General features: G+C 47.0%; 1 protein-coding gene across 1 annotated transcript in view; it reads right to left on the bottom strand.

The window, feature by feature from the left end:
* The window catches only part of LOC147747110 (vitamin D3 hydroxylase-associated protein-like), a 394,497-nt gene that overhangs the window by 203,251 nt on the left and 171,105 nt on the right, over positions 1-20,141 (bottom strand). Inside the window, exon 4 of the mRNA XM_086952361.1 lies at positions 15,118-15,251. Coding sequence (XP_086808487.1) covers positions 15,118-15,251 — 134 coding nt within the window. The remainder of the gene's footprint in view (positions 1-15,117; positions 15,252-20,141) is intronic.

Below are 20,141 nucleotides of genomic sequence, written 5' to 3'. Positions count from 1 at the left end.
GTGACCATCAAGCTAAGTCCCAGATCAGATTAGCTCAATTAACAGGGGGAATAATCAGGCTAGTCAATTCCAACAAATCATCTGCTACACCGATAGGCCCCTCGATGGAGATCTATAGACTCCAGGCCAGAGGTGCTATCCTCTACGGCAGTGAACTTTGGGGTCATGTGTGCAAAAAAGAGCTGGTCACTGTTGAAAACATGTTTATTAGACAACTCTTAAAGCTACCGGCCAGCACCCCCCTTCTGCCCCTTAGGCTGGATCTGGATCTGAAACCCTTGGATGAAGTACTGGGTGTAAAGCCCCTGACCTTCTGGAGAAGATTATGGTCCATTCCTGGGTTAGTCAACTACAAACAGGAACTACAGGAAATTCTTGCTCTCCCCACAATAGAGAACATTCCCTGGTTTAAATACCCAAAAACCGAGTTTGCCCGGCTCGGTCTCCCGACTCTTTGGACTGATCCTGAACAAGCCTGTCCTGGACTTTCCCGCAAACACCTGGTGGCCACCTTCCATGCTTGCAAACTTGCATCCCACACACACATTCCACGACCAGACTCCCTAACCAAGGTCTTTCTTGGGGTTAAAGAATCCTACAAGTTTGAGACAGTCCTCGATGATATTTTCCCGAATTTGGCCAAGAAATTCAATCTCCAATGGCGGTACGGTACTCTCCCGCTAAGGGCATTTACCAGTAAATGGAAGCAACATTCACCGGAAAATTGTCCTGGCTTCAATTGCAGTCTTGAAGATGATTTGCATCTAGTTTTCTTTTGTCCTGCATATATTGCGGCTAGAAGGTTCTGGATAATTCCATACTGTAAAAATCTTGGGTTTATTAAATGCCACGAGGCCTTCAGAATCCTGAAGACTGACCTCTCCTACATAACTGTTTTTGTAATGGCCACATTTTTAGAGGCAGCTTGGCATAAGAGACTGCGTTTTATCACTCAGGACACTCCACTTATCATTCAGACTACGCACTAGCAAGCACACAAATTTTTAGATATTACGTTATTTCAAGTAAGATTTAGATGGACTGTTAAAATTGTTTAGTTAAACTGATTATATTTTTAACTGTAACCTGCTAGCCTGTTTTACCCAGTCTTGATTATCCATCGGCTTTTATAGTATTAATTGTATTGTACTGTGGTAACTTCTTTCTTATTCTGTTTGTACTAGTCTGCTATCCTGCTATTGATGTAATACCATGTCTGATTCCCGTTGTGTCTAAATTGTATGTCTTATCTTTTATGGCTAATTTGCCGAAATAAAGAAAATGGAATGGAATGGAAATACACCTTAGGCAAACACAGAAACAGGTAGTAAAGCAATTGAATCAGGGGCCGGGAAAGTGTGAGATACAAGAAAACCATCAAATCATAAGTAAGGAAGGGTCTGTCTCAAAGCCCACTCTATGCATTCTATGCTCAATTCAATTTCAATTAATCTTTATTTGAATATATATGTATATATATATATATATATATATATATATCTTAATTAAAAAAGATAAAAACATACATAAAAGCCACGTTAAAACCTTAAAATAACCTTATCTTACAAACATTCTACAAAACAGTTCATTCCAAGAAACAATGTGTGAGCATTTAAGGACCTTATACATTTCTTATAAGAATTTGCAACCCAGTCTAACCTAGTCAACTAGGCGCACATTATTTTTTTCCAGTGTATGGCACATTTTAAATACTTAATAACCACCAATATCACCTCCTGATCCGATAATAGCTGTAAATATAAAAAGGCAGGGCGAAACAGAGTAAAACCCCTCTCTTTTAAAAGTGGTAATAAATACCTTCTATATGATAAATCATAATATTTACAGACTAAAACCAGGTGAATCAAGGTCTGGGGAGGATTGTCATCACTATAGCAGGTTAAAAGAGCATGGGGATCAAACTGGCCTGGAGGGAAACAGATGATTGAACATATAGAACCCAGACGAAATCTACTAAGCAAAGATCTGTCCTTTGGATATTTGAATGCTGTGACATAAGGTTCAACACCAGCAATGGATTTCAGCAGTAAATAGGATCTATTAGAGTTTTTCTCCAGTGCCCAGGCTTCCCTGTCATCTTTAAATTAATTTAAAATGTATTATATAAAATGCTCAAAATAGGTCTCTGACAGTCAACAACCAGACCTGTTTGTACGCGAGACCGGAAAGCAGGGTGTGCTGCCTTCCCTTACCATAAGTTTGCACTTTTTTCGAGAACATTTTCTTTTGTCAGATTGGTTTACCATTGTATGCATACTTATTTATTAATATGTATAAATGAACACCTCAAATATTTAAACACAAAGCATTGTCCGTCATTGTTAAACAAAAAAGATGCTTCCTTCTGGTGGCTGAAATGCACATACTGCAATGAGAAAATAAGGGTTCAAATTCAGATCCTCCCTTGACCAATTGTGTGATCGGAAGCAAACAACTTTACCTCAAAACATTTATCTCAATTGAGAGCACCTGGAAGTACTTAGTTAAAGTGTCTACCATACAAAACCTCTCTTGTATACTCTGGGTTAAGAAAGCTAGATACGCCTACCTGTGACTCCGAATTAAATGAAGATATGGGCTATGGAACACTGATCCATTGTGGAATGAGACACATGTACTTCCAATATGTGATAAGCTAGTCCTAGTCCTAGTCATTGCAGAGTGCCAGACATGCCCAACATGAACCTAACGAGGTGAAACAGACACGGATTAGTATATGAGTTTTGTTGAAGCAGTATTGTAGTCCATACTATGTCGACCAGACCAGTCCTACCAGTGATGGTAAAGTGTTACTGAGCCAGAATAACAGCAAATATGCCCTACTTCCACCAATGGAGCTGGTTCCCCAGCCCATGGATGGCAATGGTGAGCTGCGTGAAAGAGCAACAGAACTTGATTCTACTCAAGTCATTCATCACTATTGATAGGATATTGGCTGGTGGTGAAGATTTACTACCTAGGAGGATGGGACGACCACCAATCGTTCAGCAGGATGTGTTCTTTGTGTTCAAGGTATCTGCTTAGTTCTCTCCCTAGGTTAGTGGGGACATCAAAATCCTCACTTCTGTCACTGCTTGCTGTATTTTCATTTTCACTTTTGTGAGATGATTATTTGCATTTTAGCATGTAATAATGTTACTTGTCGTTTTACCCAGGCTATGTGAGGATTCAGTTTTCATAGTTGTGGATGGAGTTTTTTATCAATTCCGCAGAATTCCGTGTAGTGGTACTCCACCAACTACGCCCACCCTTAGTTTTGATGTTGGATACTATATTATTCACTGCACTCTAGAATTTCGTTCCATAATCCTTTGCAGGGCCTTTGGGTGGGATTTTATTTGTGCCCATACCTGTGCTTGGTGTGGTTCTAGGAGGAAGGGACCACCACCGAATCATTTCAGCATGATGTGCTCTTTGTGTTCAAAGCATCTGCTTGGTCCTCTCCCTAGGTTAGGAATGACCCCAAAATCATCACGTCTCTCATTACTTGCTATTGTTCATTTTCACTTTTGTAAGATGATTATATGCATTTCAGCACGTAATAGAGTTACTTGTTGTTTTACCAAGGGTATGTGAGGTTTCTTATTTATTAATTGTGGTGAGACGGAATGAAGGTGGAATTCACTGAGTTTTTGATAAATTCCACAGAATTCCGTATAGTGTTACTCCGCCAACTACGCCCACCCTTAGTGACTACCTCTAATGTGTGTATATAAATGTATATAGATATATTTTTAAGAAATTCATCTGTTACTTGTTCAATTAATTATAAGGAACTCCTCTCAGGGGAATTATTGTTATTGGTAATTATTTTGTGGCTGATTGCTTATTCTGATGTACTGTTTTGTTTGTACGTTTTTATGTTTAACAGCCCTGTAGAAGTCTCAAGTGAATCGGGACGAAACATGTTGGCTGTTCATCTTGGACATGTCGTTTTGTTTTTACTTGGAAAATTACGAATGAAATTTATGAAAAGCAATCCGAAAGAATATTGTGTATTCTAGGATTGTTTGCTGTCAAAAACTGTGTCATAATTTGGCTAAAGACATTATGATATGTACGAAATCTTCCTAGACTCTTGCAAACATTTCTGGTTGTGCTCCTCATTTTTTTGGCTCATTGGTGTTATACTTTGTATATATTGTATGTTTAGTTTAATGTTTAGTATAGTGTGTATATGTGTGTAGATAACTGTTGTAGGTGGTCTGTCTTTCAGACTGACATGTTTCACAAATGATATGAACAAACAAAAAGATTTAAAGAGAAGTAAATAAATACATCAGATCATTTGCATCAGAGAATGCTCTTAGTCTGTTGAAGTAAAAGCAGCACTCGAAAATAACAGCTGGGTCTTTGTTTGTTTAAAATGTTGAATAAGCCCTACCTAGCTGCCTATGGGCCCAACCCCTTTGTTCTCGAATGATAACTTTAGATTGAGAGCAAATAGAGGTATGATGTATACACTCAAATGAATTTTAATGGAAACCCCTCTTAATGGTGAACTTGAATTTTAAGTTACAATCCTTAAACTTTTAGAAAAGTTACTATTTTGAAAATGCCACTTTAAAAAAGTTAAAAAGAACAATTGGGGGCGTGGCCAAGGTGACGATCATAGCGGACGTGGCTCGAGTGAGTTCCGTCCCGCCACCTCACTATCCTGTATTTATCCTCCGTCATCACTACCCTGGGAGGCCCAAAACCGGTGAATTTAGCAGTCAGACATCGCCGCGGTGCCTCGGCGATCACCTGGAGACGAGCCGGACTGCTGGGCGGCACCTCGGGCCCCCGGAGCCGTGCGGCCTACTGCCGCGAGTGACGCCGGGATCCTCGATTGGCGGTGGCGGACCGGAAGTGCGACATAGCCGGCGCGCTGCCAGAGCTATGGCCGGTCCCCAATTGTTGTGACCCTGGAAGCCCTGGGAGCGGTGGAACACTGAGAGATCCGGTGAGGAGGCTGGTGGGTTGGCTGCCGGGTGCTCCGCTCTGAAGCGCCGGCCGAGTGAGGAGTTCAATCGGCAGCTGGATGGGCCCCCAAGAGGCTGCGGCGGACTGGCGGCGGCGGCCGCTTTGTGTGGCGGGAAACACCCCCCTGCTGGCGTTGTACATTTCCCCCCCTCCTTCGGTAACGCCCGGGCAGCGGATCCTGGTGCTGTCTGGGGGGGGGGGTGTGACTTCTGGACTGGGACGCACTGTCAGACGCTTCCCCCGTGGTGTGCTGGGACCCCTCCTTGTCTGACTTTGGGACTCTAGTGGGCCAGGGCAGGCCCTTTTGTGCAGCGGTGACCACAAGCAGCTGCGGTCAGCAACACAACTGCTGCGGAGAGTCGATCCCACGGGGGTCTCCATCCTGCGGCCTGTCCAGATGGTGGGGGCTTGTGTCCTGGTGGTGGTGGGCCCCTTGGAGTGTGCCCTGTGAAGTGATTTGCCCGGGCCCTGGCAGTGCCCGTCTACTGGTTTCCGGGGTGAGGAGAGACCCCGTGGATGTGCAGCTGGAGCGCAGGAGTGCGGCATCTTAGGTGGCAGCGCGACTCGACCTGGGGGAAGGTCACCTGCACCCCGATAGTACTTTTGGTTGCGCCCCGGACCTGCTCACTGTGTCTACCTACAACTAGGACTAGAGGCGGCAACAGCGGAAACACCTCGAAGCAGGGCACTATCGATAGGTTTACGGGGCCGCCCGGGGGTGCCGGTGCGGCTGGGGGTCCACCGGCGTCTGTCCCCGATAATGCCGCCCTCCTGGCGGCGATCACGCAGTCCTGGGACATGCTGGACGCGTAAATTGGGGCGGTCGGAGCAGATGTACTCTACTGCGCCAGGACCTGCGCAACGCTGTGGCCCGCATAACCGAAGCCGAAACGAGGATTACTGGAGTGGAGGATGACGTCGCGACTCTTAAGAAGAAGGTGGCGAATCTGGAGGGTGCCCGGAGGGGCCTAGCCCTGCGGGCAGAGGATGCAGAGGGGCGGGCCCGGAGGAACAACCTACGTTTTGTGGGATTTCCAGAGGATTGTGAAAAGGGCGACATGGAAGCCTACCTGACCACTTGGCTGGAAAGTTGGATTCCTCCGGAGTCCCTATCGCGATGCTTTATTATCGAGAGGGCGCTGACCCAGAAGCCGCCGGTTGGGGAACGACCTAGCCCTGTGATAGCCAAACTCCTCAACTATCACGACCGTGACACAATCCTGCGACAGGCCCGGGCGAAGGAACCTCTGCTGTTTGACAATCATAAAATCCTGATTTTTCCAGACTACACTAAATTGGTGCAAAGGCAGCGCTAATCCTTCACTGAGGCCAAGGCGAAACTGCGGGCCTGAAAATTCAATATGCATTGCTCTATCCGGCCAGACTGAGGGTGGTGTTCCAGTCCAAGACTGTATTCTTTAACACCCCGGAGGAGGTCTTTGCCTGGACGGACGAGACGGTCCGTATTAGGGTGCACACACCCCCGGGTCGTGATTCGGACTCCTCCACTACTGGGCCCCCTCGGACCCCGCGACGGTCATGCAGCAGAAGCAACTGGAGGTCCCGCTCAAAGAAGAACTCTTCTCCGGAGAATGGGGCGGCCGAAACTACTGGGGCCCCGAACTCTCAAGATCCAGCCTCTTAGATGTCGCAGTGATTGATAGTTGCTCACTCAGGATTCAGGGAGGTTGATTTGCTTCTCCCAGACTTGGACAGCCATGACGGACTGCATCATAAGAATTCACCTATACAAGTAACTTTGTGGTTTTGGGACCCGGGTGGGGGGACGGCATAGGGAGGGCGGACTTGACCCCTCTGTTGAGTTTAGTTGTTAGTGGGTTAAGGGTAGCTATGGGGATCCATTGGTGGGGTGGACGGTCTGTCTCATATTGGGGGCAGAAGTCAGGCTACACCGCGACAGGTACTTCATCGTTCCTTGAGGTATGGGGTGGGGGTGGGGGGGGGAGTTTGGGGAAGTTGATCACTGTTGGTGTGAGGGGGGATGGCGAGGAGGGGTGGTTGGGTCCTGGGGGTGGGGGGAGGGGGTGTTGTTCTGCACGCAAATGTCTCGAAAGATGCTGTTGTGGTCTCTACGCCTGCTGTGCCCATCATTTGCCATACGAATCCACCTGCCTTAGATGGGGGCTGAAACTCCTGGGCGGGCGCGTATTGGCGCCCTCATGAAGGTGATGAGTTGGAATGTGCGGGGTATGCTCGACAAGATTAAAAGAGGTGCAGTGCTGCGACAGGGGAAGAGGGAGAAAGTGGATGTCTTGATGCTGCAAGAAACACACCTGATGGGTAATAAAGCGCTGAGCCTACAGAGATATGGCAATGATCACGTCTACCAAGCGTGCTTTGGGAGGGGATCTCTGGGGGTGGCACTGCTGTTGCACCGCAGACTGGCTTTTACACATTCTAAACACTGGATAGACCCCCAGGGCCGCTATGTCTTTGTACATGGGACGATGGGCTCAGAGTCGGTCATTTTTGGGAGCGTATATGCTCCGCCCCCATTGCAATGGGCCCTGATTGAAAAACTCTTCACAGTGTGGGCTGAGATCCCGGAGGGTCTAGCGGTCATAGGCGGGGACTGGAATGATGTCATGCAGTGTTGGATCGACCGTCTCAGATTCAGGGGTGACCCCATTGTTGATACCCCCACAAAATTGAATGATATGGTGAATGGTCTGAATTGGGTGGACACGTGGCGATACTTGCATACACATGAGCGGGAGTACACATACGTCTCGACGGTCCACCGATCGTTCTCGAGACTAGACTACATTTTTGTTCCCAGTGTTGTCGCCCCCAGGGTGGTCTCGGCGACTATCCTACCGCGGGGACTTTCGGACCACTCCCCAGTGGTGGTAGAGGTTGCCCTAGGTAAAGGGAGACGGCCGTTTAGGTGGCGCCTCTACACCTGGCATCTGCAGCAGGAGGCGTATCAACAGCACATGGAGGTGGCCATCGCCCAGTACTGGGATGGCAATCTAGGCACGGTGTCTGACGCACGGACAACTTGGGAGGCCCTGAAACCCACGTTGCTCGGGGTAGATATTGCATGGTGCGCGGCAGCGCGGCGCGGGCGACAGGCAGAACTGGTGCGGCCCGCAGCGGAGGTGGAGCGGCTGGAGACTCAATGTGGGGTGGCGGGTTGCCCTGAAGATATGGGGCAGCTCTTGTTGGAGCAGCAATCGTATACCTCCCTCCAGTTGGACTAAGCCCGGCAGATCTGGCTGGCGACCAGAAGTAGGATTTATCAATGGGGCGACAAATCCAGTACGATGCTCCGTAGACTTTGCCAAAAGGTGTTCCAGACACAGGAACTGCCGGGCCTCAGAGATGCCGCCGGGGCCTCCATTTCTGCTCCAAGGGAGCTAGTGGACAGCTCCGCCGGCTACTTTGCGGTGCAGTGCGCCCCGCGGGACTCTCTCTCAGCGCTAGATATTGATAAATTTATAACTGATCTCCCTCCCCGAGCGCTTCCGGACGATGTGCGCGAGCGCCTTGAGGCCCCGCTATCAGCTGAGGAATTGGGCACGGCATTGGGGGTGCTCAATGCGAGTAAGGCCCCTGGGCCCAACGGTTTCCCAGGCGAATTCTTCAGGCGCTACCACCTCCAACTGGGGCCACATTACAAGGCTGCCCTGGAGGCGGCGAGGGAGGAGGGCCTTCTGCCGGCAGACTGGAGACATGCTGAAATTGTAGTATTTTGCAAACCCGGCCGACCACCGGACCGTCACGAGTCCTGTAGGCCAATTTCTCTTCTAAACACCGAGGCCAAAATCCTTGCAAAGGCGCTTGCGAATCGCCTTCTCCCTTACATATCGGACTTGGTCCACCCGGATCAAGCCGGATTCATGCCCCGCCGAGCGACGCGGCATAATATTCGACGCGCCCACGTGGCGGTGTAGGCGATGAGTAGGACCGGAGACCGAGCGGCACTTTTACTGGCAGATATTGACAGGGCCTTTGATTCTTTGAGTTGGACCTACTTATTCGCCCTCCTTCCGCGCCTCAATCTGGGGCCTCACTTTATGTCCTATGCCCGACTGTTGTATACCGGTCTGAGGGCCTCGGTGAGGGTGGCGGGGGAAGTATCGCCGGCCTTCCCGATGGGACGAGGCCCTCGGCAGGGGTGCCCCCTCTCGCCTTATTTATTCGCTCTAGCCATGGAGCCGCTGGCTGCATGGGTTCAGAGTGATGCACAGCTGAAAGGCTTTGAGTGGCAGGCGGGACCGTTGGACAGGATCGCATTATATGCGGACGATGTCCTATTCTTCCTCACGGATGTGAATAGGTCCGGGCCGCGGGTTCTGGACATTATGAAAATCTTCGGCGAAGTCTCGGGCCTCTGCCTGAAACCACAGAAATCCACTATTTGGATCTTGGGAGACCTCTTTGAGGTCGGACCGTGGGCCTCGCCACTGCAACGAGCGATCGGGGGTCTTGAATATCTGGGAGTGTTCCTGACGACCATGCCGACAATAGCCTGGGAGCGCAATGTCGTTCCCGTGTGGGACAGAGAGCAACAGGAAATGAAGTGCTGATCCCGCATGCCCCTCAACATATATGGTAGATCCGCCATTTTTAAAATGGTGGCGCTTCCCCGCCTGCTGTACCATCTACAAAATCACCCGTTCCCAGTGCCGCCACAATGGTTCCGAATGGTCAACTCGGTGCTTGGTCGATTTCTGTGGGCCGGAGGCGCGTCGCGGGTAGCTCTGCGGACCTGCTTTCTGTCCACATATTGTGGGGGACTAGCGACCTCGGACCTTCTATGGTACTACCAAGCATCACATTTGGTAGTTCTAAATGACTGGTGGTACAGTGGCAGAGAGGATCCGGCATACGCCCTGGAAAGGTACCTAATGGAACCAGACTCCCTACACACGGTCTTGTACTCGGCGCAGCTGCAGCAAGGATTGCCTCGGGCAACACAAGTTGTCTTTCAGATTTGGCGACAGTCTTTGCGTCGTATGGGATGGTGGGGAACATTGACAGGGGAAACCCCACTCTGGCATAACGGGCGCCTACCAGCCCTGATATCCCTCCCGGGTTTTAGGGGCTGGGATATGGTAGGAATCTCCACATTGGGCCTGGTCCTAAGGGGCACCACACTCAAATCCTTTCAGGACCTTAGCGCAGAATTTGACATGCCCCGCACGCAGTTTTTTCGATACTTACAATTTAGGCACGCGCTGGCACCTGCGCTTGTGGGCTTGGATACGCTGCCTGAATTCAGCCCGATAGAGGCGAAGGTATTTATGGGGGACCTTGAAGACAAAAAGATTTCCAAAATTTACCAAACATTAGTGACACATTGTTCTTCGGACTTACAGCCCCTGAGAGACCGCTGGGTGCAAGATGTGGGAGAGCTGGTGGAGGAGGATTGGCGGGAGGCTCTCGAGTCCCCCGGGGGGGGGGCGGCGATAGCGGTCCGCTTACGCCTCATTCAATTCAAATACTTGCACCGTGCCTATTATAGCAGAGAGAGATTGTGGAGGGCTGGCCTGTTTGAGTCCCCGGAGTGCTTGCGATGTGGTCATGAGTTAGGCACCCTTTTACATACAGTGTGGAAATGTAGTGTCCTGGCGAGATTTTGGAAAGGTGTATGGGACTGTCTGTCGGAGGTGCTGGGGTGGGAACTCCCCCGTACGGCGAAACTGGGCCTGCTCCATGTGCTAGAAGGGGTGGGCGGTAACATCTACAAGAGGCACTTGCTGTTGCTAGGGCTGACTCTGGCTAAACAGGATATAGCGCAGGCCTGGAAGGATCCCAGGGCTCCCAAAGTGGTCGGGTGGAAGAAGGGTCTGGACTTTTGCATGGGACTGGAGAGGCCGGTGTTTGAGGCATGAGGCTGCCCCACAAAACACTATAAAATATGGAAGCGATGGGCAGACTACAGGGGAATGTGGCTGGAGCCTCCGTCACCGTCCAGAGGCGAGGATGGGCAGTTGTAATGGGCATGTTGAGACAAGGGTATTTCTACGGACAATTGATACTTACCTTAAACAGTGTCGGAGAGGAATCGTGATGCAGGAAGGGGGGAGGGGAGGGTTGGGAAGTTGGGGGGGGGGTGGAGGGTAGGGGTTTGTCACTTACAATGTATCGCACCATCTGAAACATGATTGTTGTCACAGCCCCTCCGGGGTTCGGAGTACTGTGTATGTCTATCTCTGCGATCTTAATAAAAACGGTTTTGAAAAAAAAAAAGAGCAATTGATCGACAGAATGCAGAACAATGTCATACATTCACCCCAGTACAGAGATTGGGGCCTAAATCCATCGGTTTTTTGATCATCATGCCATTCCAGTTAGGACCCAGCCATATGCAAATAAGTCTTGACCCTGTGCCCAGAGGGAACAGTCCAGCCGGAACTGCCAGGCCAGGTCCTCCCTGGAATGCAGACAAGCATCCTAGGACCGGTTTCGGCTTTCAGGAACACAACAAGCTTCAGAGGCTTCTGTTCAATTTCCCAGCTGACCTGCTGCAACAGGGCATTTCTGGACCTGCAAGTCCACCAGCCTGAGCCCTGCAACTGGTCTCTGCCGGAGTGAGTCCTGATCCGAAAAAGATGTGGCCCAAGGCCTGGACCCTTGGCTGGCATCAGAGAGAACTCCTTCTTGCCTAACTGAAGATTCTGGCACAAAGTGTAGAGAAGCCCAGCAAAGCCTCAATGCACAGCTGATGGAGCTCATCGGACCCAAGGTAAAGCCTTGGCATAGAGCTAAGATCTTCAACGGAACTGGCATCGAGCGCCTTTAAGTCCTTCAAAACCTCACCGCAGAGCTGAAAGCTTTATCGCAACTAATACAGAGCGACACCAAGCCCTGCAAAGCCTCATCACACAGCTCAGAGCTTCTTTGGAACCAACGCAGAGCACTAAGAAGCCTTGCAAAGCACTGCCGTGCAGACCTCGCACCAAGGATATAAGGTACAACTCCCAGCAGGCTAAACTCAGTCCGCGCCCGGACTGCACTCCATCGTGGTCGGCATGAACTTGCAGGACCAGATATCTTCAGATGGTGCTTTGCTGATGGTGGTGCTTTTTTACTTACAACTTTAAAAGTCCTTATCTTCATTTCTGCTGTCTTGATTTTTTTTGGGGGGGGGGGGGCTTTCTTTATTGGCACTACAAAATAGTCACAATTAGTATCAGAGAACAGTATATTTGAAGTACAGGAAAATGAGATGAAAAATAAACATTATCAAGAGTAAAAATTGGATCATATACATGTTCTGAGTTTCAACATATAAAGCACCATAACGTTTTAGAATAATGAGACAAGGAATGATTAAACATATTAATAAGCACCTGTGATATTTGTAGGCGAACAATTCGTGTGCAGGGCAAGGGGGCTGACTTTGTCATCTTTAGATGTTTCCGGTAAGTGAATTATTTTTTCCATTCTGGTATCATTTTATAAATCAAAATGTACTTTAGGTTTCGAAATTATATTAGTAGTTCTGGACTCTGAAACTACCTAATGATGAAGGCACTTCACAAAGTCTCTTAACAAAGTCTAGGAAGCAAAAATGACCTAGCTATGCCCAGTCATCATGTTTGATTATCTGATATCAAAGTAGAAGAGGTATTTGGGAGTAAATTCAGAATTCCTTACGAACCTCACCTGTGGGTAATATCAGAGATGAAGAAGCAGTCACAAGAAATGTATCTCTTTTCAAGAGAATAAATGGAGTCTGAGGCATGAGATAAGATAATCCAACCAAGAAGAATTCATCTTTCCCATGGGTCCTCAGAGAGTACAGAAACCTTGCTCTCCCACAGAAAGACCTCACTCTATCCTTCCACTGACACAGAGGACACTTGCCAAGCCCTTCATTAACTATGACTCTTGACAAGTCTACCTAGACTAGATACAACCTACTTCCCCAAATCCAGATATGTGCCCTACAGCAGTACAGAACATTTAATAAAGCTTTAGGGCCAGGCTTTTGCAGATATTTAGTTGTAGTTTTCTTTGAGTCCTTTACTAATCTTTTTCCTACTTTGGAGCAGGATTCAGAAATGTGCATGCTCACAAACCAGATAAACACCCCCTCAGCGTCCTAATGTTGGATTTGTTCTTGACCCGAATATCATGTTAAATTAAAGACTCTGCTGCACTTGCTGGGTCTTGGGCATATGGATAACAAAACAATTACAAGGGCAACCTGAGACAATTTTAATATGCAGGTTCCCTATTCCTAAAAATAGGCGAGACTAAAAGAGCTCCCTTGGAATCCCAAAGGTTGAGCCCCCCAGATATGTTTAGAATATAGGTGGTGAGGACTAGCTGATGAAGCACGCCACTAGAGTGAAAACACAGTGGGTGAGAGTCCTTAAAATAAACCAGCAGGTTTGCCAGAGAGGGCCGTACTTGATGGGGTGTCCCCCTTAGGTCGTGGGCACCCCCTTCTGAATTTAATGTATGCAGATGACAAATAAATTCACATGTACACATTAAAATACCCTTTGTCTCAACTCCTCCAAGATCAAGATTCTCCTTCTTGACCTGGATGATCCACATCCAGATCAAAGTATTTGTAACCTGCACATTAATAATAACATCAATGTCTCAATGATCCGCCAGCTGAATAATGTATCTAAAAACATTTTAGACAACCTACACATGCTGACATGCCTTCCCCCGGGTGATAGGCTCAGCAGCATGTCTGGACTTCTGGATATTCCCAAACACAGGCTCACAGGTTAGTGAAAACCTAAAAGTAATTTCGGATATGGCACACTTACCATGCAATTCCGCCATAACACGTCACCAGAGGGCTTGTTATGGTCTGGAGATGATCAGGGTAGCAGGAGACTATGGGCTCACAATGTTTTCCTATGGTACGCTTCATGCTTTGATGGGCAATACAATAATTCATAAGGTTTAGTTACCTAAACCAATATGGCAGCCATGTATTGTGAGTTACCGTAAGTACAGCCTCATTCAGTGTGGATTATATTGGCACGCTGCCTGACTAGTGTATATTTTGGTTAAGTTTCCTAGATTATAGTTTGTGACCAGACTAATTCTGAACTTTCTAACTAGCCTAGTCTCCGTTGTGCACTTTTATTGTTTTGTTTGTTTTCGCTATGATGGTTTTTTTTTATTTCTACTGTGAACTCTATTTATGTTACTCATAGACTTGCATCGAAAGTGACTTGGCATTAAACGATACCTGCATTACTTCAGGTGGTGAGTGCCACTCCATTTGACTCTTTTGGCAGTTAGTTTACGCTTTTCCATGATTGATATTGAAGTCTTCTTTGCCTACCAGCAGCACATGTGCTCACTAACTTCCCTCCCCTTGTTTTCCAGTTCCCTTTGATTCTACAGTTTGAAACTGTGATATGTCAAGTCCTGAATACTTTAAGATGGTTGGGCACTCTGGGTCATTGGCAGGATCAGTTACTAAACCCCTGACACAAATCTGCCCTCTTTGGAAAGTGTTACTGTAATGTTACATACACTATTCTCTCTGATAATACTATAAATAGAGTCCAAAGCAATGCTGTCACTCAACTTCTCTACAGACTGGAATGCACACATCATATCACTAGCCTCTCTGATGATGCTTCACTTTATCCCAGTAAAACAACGGACTGTCTTCCATGGATTATGCTTTGCACACCAGGCTCTCAATGGTCCATCACCAGACTAATCTTCATAGGTGCTTCTGCCCTATCAACTGACCAGATGCCTAAGGATGGCTGCACAAAACATTTTGATGTTCACCCTACAAGAAACACAATATTGGTGGCTGATAATGTGTCAGTGCTCCTAATTTTGTAACTTGCTTTCTTTATTCCTATGTTCAGAAGACAAGCTTTTACAGTACAGGAACTCACTAAAGAAGCATTTCTTAGTAAAGGTATTTGGTCTGCCCTTCACATGACATTTAGATTAGAACTTCAATATATGACTTTAAATTCTTGCTGCTGTTTATCCTTTCGCTCCTCCTGTGTAACACCACAATTTAAAAATACTATTTCCCAGTCATGTTCTTTCAGCATCCAGCTTCAATAAAGGAATGCAAAGCATGAACAGTTGGACCTGCCACACTTATTTCTTCATTCTTAAAAAAAAAAGCCATATGACTTAAAAGCACATAATTACCTAAACAACGCCTGTGGGATATTAGTCTTCACAAAGGGAATGCCTCCCTGCTTCTTCAAAACCTGGATGAGCACACAGTCCTCTTGGTCCAGAACATCGTGCAATTGTAAAAGGCCAGAAGCACTGTCATAACCCTAAAGGACAAGAAAAAGGAACCACATATAAATCAAAAAGCTGGTCCCAAACCGTGTTTCATTTAATAACAAAAAATGCAAATCGAGAGCTAATGTGTACAAGTACGTTTGAATAGAGGTAAACAATGACGAAGGAAAGACATAGGGCGCAATTAGAAGCAATCCTGCATCTTTACATGACTCAGATCCCCTTCATGTTGTAAGCAAAAAAAGGAAGAAATATGTGCATGACCAATAAACCCGTTACATTTCACAAGCTGAAAAAGTAAGGATTCTCCATTCCATAAAACTATTAAGGGTGGCTAGTGTTGGAAAATGCCACAAGTGACCAGTAGTCGGCTAGAATAGCCACACATGGCCCTTGTTACCCTATGCCAAACCATGATCACCAGATGTATTTATATTATATCACTGTGTAATGCCCATTCAGTTACTTCCAGTAACATATCTGTTAGGCCATTTCAAGCTCTCCTGATGCAAGCTGTGAGACAACCTATTCACCATCATGTGGCCTCCAAATACCCCACAGTCATCACACTTGTCAGCATCCTACAATGCTCCCACTGCTGGTGTGATGACACTGAGTGCACCCCAAGCCAAGCTGTCCTTCATGGCCCATAGGATGAAATCTCCACAAAGCAGGATTCACATTCAACAATGACATCAAAATGTATAAATCTCTGTTAGACCTGACATCCAAAACACAACTTATCACAAACATCTGATTTCTGCCAACCCTTTTCCTAAAAAAGAATTGGTGGAAATGGTTTCCCAGCCTATGTTTTAAGGATGGCACCAACTCAATCTTTCGGTTCCTGGGGTGGTCAATTTAGAGGTACTTCCCAGCCTAAGAAAACATTGGGCACCTGATTCTGTAAAGTTTCTCACCAATTCTGGTCTTTTAATAGTGGTGTCCACGCCAATGTCCAGCTGCCACAGGAAAAAAGAGGATGATGGGACTTGGATCCCTGGAAAAATTTTCATCTCACGATAACCAAGCTGGATTAACCAATGACATGCCCATAAACATGGTCAGTGTAGCAGTACCAGTTCGGCCAGAGGGCCAGGGGCGTAGCTTCGGTGGTGGAGGGTTGTTTGGGGTGTTACGCCCCCCTAATAAATGTATTTTCTGAGGACTAATTGGGTCAGGTGCTTTCAGTTAGGTATGGTGAGGTGCGTACTGGATTTCACCTGGGATTTTTGCATGCACACACTGACAAAAATCACACACACACACACTCTCTCATCTCCGCTATGAAAGTCCTCAAAATGTTGGCTATTTTACAAAATGTTGTGCTTCTGTCACTTACTACTTAAGTCTCTCTCATGTAGCCTTCTTGTCATATAATGTATTTTGCAATAACAACAGTTGATGGACAGAAAGCAGAACAATGTCATACATTCACCCCAGTACAGAGATCTGGGCCTAAATCCATCGTTTTTTTGCACTCCACACCACCGCAGTTCAGACATGGCCATATGCAAATCAGCCTTGACCCGGTGCCTCATGGGAACAGTCCATCCCAAACTGCCAAGCCATGTCTTTCCTGGACCGGAATCAAGCATCCTAAGACCGGTTTCTGGCTATCAGCCGTCTTCAGCCAGGATAGCTTGACTCCAGTGGTGTGGAGAGCATGAGACTCACGTCGGAGCATACCCATCCCACTCGGGGTGACAAATGCAAAAACAACAGTTGATGGACAGAATGCAGAACAATGTCATACATTCACCCCAGTAAAGAGATCTGGGCCTAAATCCATCGTTTTTGTGCACTCCACACCACCCCAGTTAAGACATGGCCATATCAAATCAGCCTTGACCCTGTGCCTCATGGGAACAGTCAAGCCCGTACTGCCAAGCCATGTCTTTCCTGGACCGGAATCAAGCATCCTAGGACTGGTTTCTGGCTATCAGCCGTCTTCAGCCAGGATAGCTTGACTCCAGTGGTGTGGAGAGCATGGGACTCACGTCTGAGCATACCCATCCCACTCGGGGTGACAAATGCAAAAACAACAGTTGATGGACAGAATGCAGAACAATGTCATACATTCACCCCGGTACAGAGATCTGGACCTAAATCCATCGTTTTTTTGCACTCCACACCACCCCAGTTCAGACATGGCCATATGCAAATCAGCCTTGACCCGTGCCTCATGGGAACAGTCCAGCCCGAACTGCCAAGCCATTTCTTTCCTGGACCGGAATCAAGCATCCTAGGACCAGCTTCTGGCTTCAGCCGTCTTCAGCCAGGATAGCTTGACTCCAGTGGTGAGGAGAGCATGGGACTCACGTCTGAGCATACCATCCTACTCGGGTGACAAATGCAAAAACAACGTTGATGGACAGAATTCAGAACAATGTCATACATTCACCCCAGTACAGAGATCTGGGCCTAAATCCATTGTTTTTTTGCACTCCACACCACCCCATTTCAGACATGGCCATATGCAAATCAGCCTTGACCCTGTGCCTCATGGGAACAGTCCAGCCCGAACTGCCAAGCCATGTCTTTCCTGGCTCGGAATCAAGCATTTTTTATCCCTCCAAAATTGGTGCACATGTTGAATCGGAGTTAAGCCGCTTCGCATCTGCATAACAATGTGGGGACCTGCATGTGCGCCCATGTTTGTAACACCCAAAGCATGTAGTCTGCAGTAGGATGGAACAGCAGCGCCCTCTGCTAGCCAGTGGAGATGACAGCTTGTTCACAGAGATACGCATGGTAAAGAAAAATGAGTCATGACAGACAATTCACTGCCGCAGGGTGTATCACAAGGCCTTTGCCCTGATGTAATCCACGCCCCCTTCTTCAGTGTACTTACATCGCCGTTCCAGTAATGTCGTTCACGCCTCTTCTCTCTCCTTTACAGTTCTTACCCCTTAAGAATGCTTCTCTTGTGCTCTCCTGAGATATATTTTCTTTTTCTTGTGCCCCTTGCGCCTCCGCCCTGTACCTCTACCGTCTGGGGCATGTAAACACCTCTCATAACCTCGAGATGAGGTAAAATACGTCAAAACAAAGCGACAAGACAACTTCTGCAGGTAAAGGGACTGCACCTGTCCTGTCCCAAAAGCCTTTTGATGGTTTCCTGTTGCTACAAGATCTCCTTTGTAAAGCCTTTCACTCCTCGTCACATACAATAAATGACGTGGCAATGGTCCATTTTCCTTTGCACAACGTTTAAGAGACGCTTTCAGAAAAGGACGCCGGCCCGAGATCAGGTCTTCAACTATTCACCCCACACTGCTAGAAGAAAGCCACAGGCTTTACTGTAAGTCTGAGCCCATGAGGTCTCCAGCTCACCGCCAGCAAGGGCACGAGCCATCAGCCACCCACAACCACCTGGAGGTAAGGATGATGGAGCCCTGGTTAGTCCTCACCTGACTACAGTAGTATCAACTACACCCTTCTACCTAGCTGTGTGAGAAAAAGAGCAGAACCCCATCTCACTCAAAGAAATATCAAAGCATTACAAAAACAAGCATTGGCATAGCCAATAGGTCACACCTTTGGGACCTTATAAGTGTTTAGTTATCCAGCACAATATCCTTGGTTCAACAACATCAACTGTTGCATGGCTAAACACTTATAAGGTTACAAAGGCGAGACCTATTGGCTATGCCAATGCTTGTTAATATATTTTAGTAAAGACAGTTGTGATTTGTCTGGGGGCTGGGTGAAGGATTTGTTGGCAAAAGAGTGTGTTTTCTCATGCCCATGTTTAAGAAATGCTTTTATAGGGGAGAAAGTTTATAGCAATACAATCAGAAAATAGTCATAAATCAGAACAGTAAAATGAAAAGTAGGTGCAAGTTATTACATGAAAGTGTCCATCCCCCACTAACTCACTATCCTAGTAAAGACCCCCGTTGGTATTCGTAGAACCAGTACAATACAGCACCACAAAGCATAGTTTGATACCCCTCCGCTCTCCAATCAAGTGAAATGAAGTTTTTTCAGCTCCTGGAATAAATGTACAGGGAGTATACTGGGAGTGTCTCGGAAATGCCAAGTTGCCTTACAGGAAAAGTCACAAGCAGAAGAATAGTAATGGATATGCAAGCATCTAAAAGCACCTTACCCTCAACGCAGGTGGGTACAGCACAATAAAGCGTCCTGGGTTAAGCAGTCCAAAGCACTCCCAGCCGCAGTGACAATGGTCAAATTAGGCATCCCCATACTCATATAGCAACCATTTTAGTTTATGGTATACAAGACGAGTAGATCAATAGTTGTGTTTGGCTTCAAGGATTGGATTTGCTGTAATCATATATATTTTGTAGGGCAAACAAAGAGTCTTTGAAGAGCCCCATATTATCTAGGACAACACTGGAGACTGAGGGATAATATTGCATCTGAGCTCCTGTTGCAGTCCCTATCTTGGAATGGGCTCAATAGATCAGAAAAAAGGGGAAGGTGTGTTTGTCTTAAAATGTTATTGAAAGACAGCAGTGAAAAATTGAATCAGTGTTCACTCACAAGAGCCTCAAAACCACTTTGGAATCACTGAGGCAGTACCATCTGTGTCTTCTCACAAGGAAATTAAGTTTGCATTGGTATAGCCGGGAGAGAAGACTGGAGTGGTTCAGGCAGATGTGTAGGTTGCATCAGGCCACAAAGGTGAAGAGATGTTTATCTCAGTTTTTGCTGTAAACCAGGGTTTCTCCTCACATCGATAGGGCATTGGATGTCTCAATGCTCATAATATGTTCCATTCCAGAGGACAGGTCGAACTTGATGCCATTGTGGAAGTAAAAAGTAGCACCATGGAATGGAGCGGCAGTATTAAAATGCAATCTTCAACTCCGTCCAAGCTACGCCCTCATCCCCTTTATCAATCTCAAACAACTTTATTCATGAAGGATTTTCTGGGTTGCACATGCACTCCT

This window comes from Lissotriton vulgaris, chromosome 1_1 (assembly GCF_964263255.1).
Source record: "Lissotriton vulgaris chromosome 1_1, aLisVul1.2, whole genome shotgun sequence".
Lineage (NCBI taxonomy): Eukaryota > Metazoa > Chordata > Amphibia > Caudata > Salamandridae > Lissotriton > Lissotriton vulgaris.
Note: the sequence above shows the minus strand (reverse complement) of the source record. Positions and strands in the feature narration are given on the sequence as shown.